The 6,946-nt window shown below is 30.8% G+C and overlaps 1 protein-coding gene across 2 annotated transcripts in view; it reads right to left on the bottom strand.

Moving 5' to 3' along the window:
- LOC106462531 (protein turtle-like) overlaps positions 1-6,730 on the bottom strand; it is a 262,128-nt gene extending 255,398 nt beyond the window's left edge. For both annotated transcript variants that reach the window (XM_022389838.1, XM_022389837.1), the window contains exon 1: positions 6,341-6,730. In XM_022389838.1, the coding sequence (XP_022245546.1) occupies positions 6,341-6,404 (64 nt within the window). In that variant the 5' untranslated portion in view covers positions 6,405-6,730. The remainder of the gene's footprint in view (positions 1-6,340) is intronic.
- Between the last annotated feature and the right edge of the window lie 216 nt (positions 6,731-6,946).

The raw sequence follows: 6,946 nt of genomic DNA, 5'->3' as shown, positions 1-6,946 counted from the left end.
GTTAAACTTATATTAAAGTTTTTCTTCATTACCCATTCAAGCCGTCTCCAGCCATTATAAATATATATATATGTGATTTTGTGACGTATTACTGGAGCTTTTGAAAGAGAAGGTTCCTTTCCAGGTATATATGACGTGTCTATAAAGTAATGTCTCCTTCTATTGCCCTCGTTTTATCTAGAGCTGTATCTCTATGACCTCTCTACATCTGGACTTACCTTCTTTTAACATCTATTCACCTGTATGAAGTTTTTTCTTGCATTTTATTCTCTTGTCGAGCATTAAAGTTTTTCAAAAGGTCTCTCTTAGATTAGTAGATTTATTTATAAACAGAAATGTCGACACGAGAACAGCAGAATATTTTTATTTCAGTCATATATATAACTCCATATTTAGATCAAGGTAATATAACTTCACAGTTATGTTTAGTATTAAACGATAATAATTATATCTTTACATTTCTCTGACTTAATAGTGGCTTTGACTGTTACTTTTATAGGAAAACCACGCTCTCAAAGTGCGGAACGTCTTTTGTAGTAAAGTACCAAGAACCATGAATCCTCGGTTTCACATTCCGTTAGAGCCTAGCCCTATTATTAAGAAGAAAATCAACGTACATAAAGTTTCATTGGTAATAAAATCAACGACAAGTTTTGTATGTCGTTGTTTTTTTTTATATTGTTAAATGAACCTCAAGTTTGAAGGTTTGTCTAGCATTCAACATGTATTCTTATTTCAATACCTATATAGTTAGACGTAATTATATACCATTCGGCTTAGGTGCGTGAACTTAGTGTTTTTTTATATCTGCAGATCATAGTTGGCCTTTTTTAAACGATACATTTCGCTAGGCCTACCTAACATCATAGTTGGTCTTTTTTAAACGCTACATTTTGCTAGGTTTACCTAGCATCATAGTTGGTCTTTTTTAAACGCTACATTTCGCTAGGCCTACCTAACATCATAGTTGGCCTTTTTTAAACGATACATTTCGCTAGGCCTACCTAACATCATAGTTGGTCTTTTTTAAACGCTACATTTTGCTAGGTTTACCTAGCATCATAGTTGGTCTTTTTTAAACGCTACATTTCGCTAGGCCTACCTAACATCATAGTTGGTCTTTTTTAAACGCTACATTTTGCTAGGTTTACCCAGCATCATAGATGGTCCTTGGATAGAGAAGATCTTAAAGTAACAGTCTTTCAAAAGGACAGTTATGTAGCATCTTTATCATGACTTCAGATTTTACTCGTGCTCACTACAATTGTTAAAATCAGACCACGGCCTAGCAAATACGAGAAAACAAAACGGCTAACGATAAAAAAACTAAGTTCATACACTTAAAGTACAAACAACCTTCTGTTACATAAATACTTGAATAGAAGAGTTAACATGGAAATTATATTACCATGTCCCGCAGGTAACTAAAGTTTGGTCTTACTTGGAACAGGAAATCTCAGTAGCGAGTTATACACACGAACAAAACACAATATAAGGTAATAAATATTCTGAATAATACAAATTTTACGTTAAATACTATTATATTATAAATATAATATAATATCATAATATAAATGTCGATTGAAACTATCAACTTAGTTGAAATTCTTTAAAACATTAATGTCAAGATTAATATGTTGTCATTTTATTGTGTGTGTGCATACATTAAGAAATATATGGCATGAAATCTGTGATGATTATTCAAGTAAAATGTAAACTAAAATCTAAATTAATGTGAATCTTTTGTTATAAGTCACGTATTACAAGCAAACCACATTAACGAAGCATGAAGAATGCACTCTCCTTAATGTCTATATGCAGTTCTCTCACATACACGTATGTGCATTTACTTAAATAATTAATAGTAAAGATCTGGCTATATATAGATTTTACACATTAAACTTGCATACTGACATTTAGCATATAACCTTCTAAAACTCATGTTAAAGATTTACTTAGAAAGACAGTAAAAACTCTATTAAAACGACAAAAAATGATAAAATGTGTTACTTAGTTTCTTCTTTAACAATCTCATCAATTACTGATCAAATTGAACAAGCAAACTTGAAATTAATACAAAGCGTCTTGTATAAATCTTGTCTAGAGAGAGTAGCTAATGAAAAAAATTTCTAAGGTTTCGCTGTATAAAACCAATTCCGTATCGATTTAACAACTAATCACTTGGAGACACTTGCTTGGCAAACTAATTCAATAGTGCTACAACGTTCTCCAATAAAACTCAACTGTAGAAAGATCCGAAGAAACTATAGATCCCGTTTCACATTATATTATATTCAAAATTCACAGTCATAGGAAAAATAAACCTCAAGCAACGATCAAATCAGTTATAGTAGTTATACTCATAGTACACACACTTACTTATGTATATGTTAATCCCACAAGACTCGTAATAAGCAAAAGTAATTTTTACAAGAGAAAGAGTTATAAGTTATAACAGAGAAAACATTACTCGTTGTTAAAGTGATTAATTACAACAAATGTTCATCCTGTAAGTAAATCACGATTATAAATAACAACATCCTGTTAAAATTCTTATAGTTAGGTTGAAAAGGGTAAATTTATAATCATAATAACCTATCTTTGTGCATTGGAAAATGTATTCATGTATTTAATGGCAAGATAATTTGTATTAGTAAATACGAGGTATTGATACACCGACACTGATTGGAAACTTCGACAAGAAAATCATGTAATATTGTGTACATTTCTATTTTTAACATGTTTCAGATGAAGAAGCAGATAATATAGAGAAAGTATCTAAGAAAAATTATTTAGGGCCATCTTGAAAAAACAAAAAAACTGGTCAGAAATTGTACTTTATTACAATAAACGTACATCACGTGTCTGTCGTATGTTCACAACACTTTTTTTATTGTAAAATAGATATCATTGTACTTTATTACAATAAACGTACATCACGTGTCTGTCGTATGTTCACAACACTTTTTTTCGTGTAAAATAGATATCATTGTACTTTATTACAATAAACGTACATCACGTGTCTGTCGTATGTTCACAACACTTTTTTTTTGTAAAATAGATATCATTGTACTTTATTACAATAAACGTACATCACGTGTCTGTCGTATGTTCACAACACTTTTTTTGTGTAAAATAGATATCAAATATTATGATTCTATATGCTTCTCTGTGAAGGCCGGGTGTGATCTAGTAATTAGTTTTCCCGATATGTGAATTCGATGATTTATGGTTCGATCTCATTCCCGCTAAAACTGGCTTTGCACTTTGAGTTCCCTATACTATTGACGGTCAAATCCCACTATCCAATCTGACAAGAGTAGCCTAAGAGTTGGCGGTGTGCGCTATTAATTAAATGTCTTTCTTGAAGTATACTAACTCGAAATTAGAGACAGCTATGCGCAGATTGTCTTTGTGTGAACTTACACGCTTTTCAAACAAATCCAACTTGTTTGGATTAAGAGAAGACCAATAGATTAGGTATTGCGAATACTACATGTAACTTGTTTGGATTAAGAGTAGACCAATAGATTAGGTATTGCGAATACTACATGTAACTTGTTTGGATTAAGAGTAGACCAATAGATTAGGTATTGCGAATACTACATATAACAAAATTCATTTATGTATAAATTATCCTAAAAGTGAGAATTTACAGACGTGAACTTAGTTGAAATTAATTTTGCTTGGACTCCTTATACGTATACATAATCATATGTCTGTATTTTGCAAAGGTTTTATGGTATTAAGTCATGAACAAGTATAAGTAAACGCCTAGGGAATATGCTACAAACCTCTCGCAATAAATTATATAGTTAGAAATTCTCTGCGCTCACCCTCAAGTTAAAATTTTAACCATGTAATATATATTCGAAAATACCAGAACAGGAATTCTCCATCCTGGTGATAATGTATAACCCGCCACCAGATCTGTAAAACTATAAGGAATTTTTATTATCATACTTCTGCAAAAAAAAAGCTATGAATCAAAACTAAATATCTCATATTCAAATTTCTAACAAACTTATGAACATTTTAAATATTTCTGTCACTAACCTTATCTTAGTCCATATTTTAAACATTAAACACTCATTTCTCCTTGTTTGTCTTCAGAACTATAGTAAAGGGAGAGATATATAAAGCTATGCATTTACAAACATACCAAATGTCTATGGATCTCCCGTATAGAGATTTATACATCAAGAAACCCTTTTTAGACATCTCATTGAAGATAGGAGAAATATCTTAAGAGTGACGAAATTTTGTCAAGTTTTTGATAGTTATTAAAGATGGTCATCTCTACTTTTATAATCAACTGTTTTATTGTCATTATTTTCTATTAAAGTTTGAATTCCATCTTACACTGTTTGTCTGATAAAATGGGATGGAATTCAAAACCTGCATCTTCTATTTTATTAAATATTATTGCTCACAACTCAATGGTAAAACTAGAGAATAAATGTAAAGAAAAAACACCGTAAATCGTTTAATATTTCTAATAGATTAGCGTACTCTACAGTGAAATACGTTCATCATAAATATATTGTCTCATGTAAAATCTATTCAATATTAATGTTAAGCATCTGTCTTGTAATTTTAGGATAAATGAATTAAATCAGACTTCTCATGTGCATAATATTTTCAATAACCTAGTCCCTCCTATAAAAATGAGTTACATTTGGACCTCATGTGACGTTTTTTCGAATTAATAATTGCTTTTCTTTTACATGCAACTATATTCAACTGATTATTTCTTAATGCTGATGACAAATAAAAAAATGATTTATCAGGCCAACAGTTTTGTAAAATAAATCTCTATTAAAATTCACTTTTAAAAGCCTTAAGATAACAAAAATGTATGAAAATTATTTGGCTTTTTAAATATTCTATTAATAATAAAATGTCTTTCAAAAACTGCTTTACGTAGAATGAATTAAAACAAGATAGTTGTTACAAATGTGTAATGTTATTAGATTATTTTTGTCTTATAAAGATAAAATAGCAGATAATTCCTAAAAAGTATCTAATTATCATAGGTAAGTCTAATCTCAAATCAATTTAAAATATATTTCATCAACTATTTGAAAATTACGTTTTCTCAATTTACATTTTAAAAAAGCATAATCTATTCAAAAAGCACTTAAACTTTTCTTCAAGCTGAAATACAAATATCAAGCCTTGACAAAAAATAGCTTTTTCATTTTTTTAAGTATTCGGTTAATTAGTAACAAAATAAAAAAGTTGATGACGAGACTGAAAATCTTCCATAAACTTCATGTATTAATTAAATATAATCAGCATATGTTTAGTCTGTTTTCCGTGTATTCTAAATGGAAGGCAGATACATAGTCAACAGCTCCTACCTCCAAACTTGGGCTACTCTAATCGAATAATAGGATTTGACGGTCACATTTATGACGCATCCATGGCCCGACAATGCATAGCAGGACATAACAGAATGCGAATCATCGACCCTTGGATTCAATGCCTGGTAAGCTAAACAATCGGCCACGCCCGGGCATACTCAGCAATGTAAGATCTCTCTGGGAGTGACTGAAACTTTATATGAACTTCATTTATTAATTAATTATAATCCGCCTAATATGATAACACACAGACGACTGTCCCCTGTGGCCGTAAGAGTGAAGCAAGATAACTTTTAAGGCATTAATTATTTATAGCTGGGTGAAAATTTCAATAGTGTAATAATATTTTAAATGAAACAGGATTTTAATTTCACTTTTCTAAGATATAAGTTCATGTTTTATTGAGACATAATCCTTTCCCTATTTCTAAAGGTTAAGTTTTGAATATAAACATATAAATAAATAATTTCATTTTTTGTATATATTCATATATGCATAAAAAAACATAAATATAAGTTATAATCTCCCTCCTCCAGAAATACCCAATAAAATAAGAAATTCTTATAACAAGTTATTTTATCAATGCTGTCTTTTTTTCTCGTGAAAATTCATGTTATTTTTACAAACTGTCAGTTGTTTTCAAATTCTTCAGACTTTTATATACAACTTTATAATCAGGAACTTTTGACTTTGGTATTTTGTTCGGCTAAGTATTAGCACTGGCCAGCACTCCCAAGAGACTGATAAGCTGTCAACGTTTCAATCGTTATGTGTTGAAACAGTCACGCACAGCTGGTACTTAAATTCTACAAGCAATACTTGTCTGTAATAAGGTTTTCTCAGGTATATGTATATATAAAATACATAGATTTAAATATATGTATATACATAAGTGCCGGTTTGGGCAGAATTATAAAATGTCCTTCAAAATAAAACTTCCAAACAACGGAGAAAATATGATCTATGTTTCTTACCTGCATTTAATGCCCAGAAGCAAATACACAGCATTAGCATCTGACACGACTTCTTCAAAATCATCGCACCTAGCGTCACTTTCCAACACTTCAGGTGATAGTTGATAGAATTAGATAATATATCTATTTGACTGATTCACAGGAATCCATAATTCATCCTTTTTATAAATTTTCTACATCCTACTCGCGCTTTAAACCACGCTACTTACTAGACGTTAGGGTTGTCAACAAATCGACCAATCCGACACGGTGATTCCAACAATAGTAGAACTTAAAAATAGTTGAAGTTAATTTTATTTAAAATTATAGAATACACGTTCAAATTACTTTTCTTTGGAAATATCTTCAGTAGAAATATACCACGGAACTCTGAATGGCCACCTATCACTCACTCTGCATAGACGTCTTTAACCTGGAAACGCCGGAACGAAAACTCCGCTCTTACGCTATGCTACCGAACTCTATGTTAGTGCTGCCCCCGTGTAAATTTCTAAAGAACTACGGCTCAGTGATAAACATTAAGACGTTTCCTGTGACTCCCAAGGAGAAAAATATTAAGTTGTAAGTTGTAGGATAAACAGGTGATATGGATAAACAGAATGAAGA

This window comes from Limulus polyphemus, unplaced genomic scaffold (assembly GCF_000517525.1).
Source record: "Limulus polyphemus unplaced genomic scaffold, Limulus_polyphemus-2.1.2 Scaffold1191, whole genome shotgun sequence".
Taxonomy (NCBI): Eukaryota; Metazoa; Arthropoda; class Merostomata; order Xiphosura; family Limulidae; genus Limulus; species Limulus polyphemus.
Note: the sequence above shows the minus strand (reverse complement) of the source record. Positions and strands in the feature narration are given on the sequence as shown.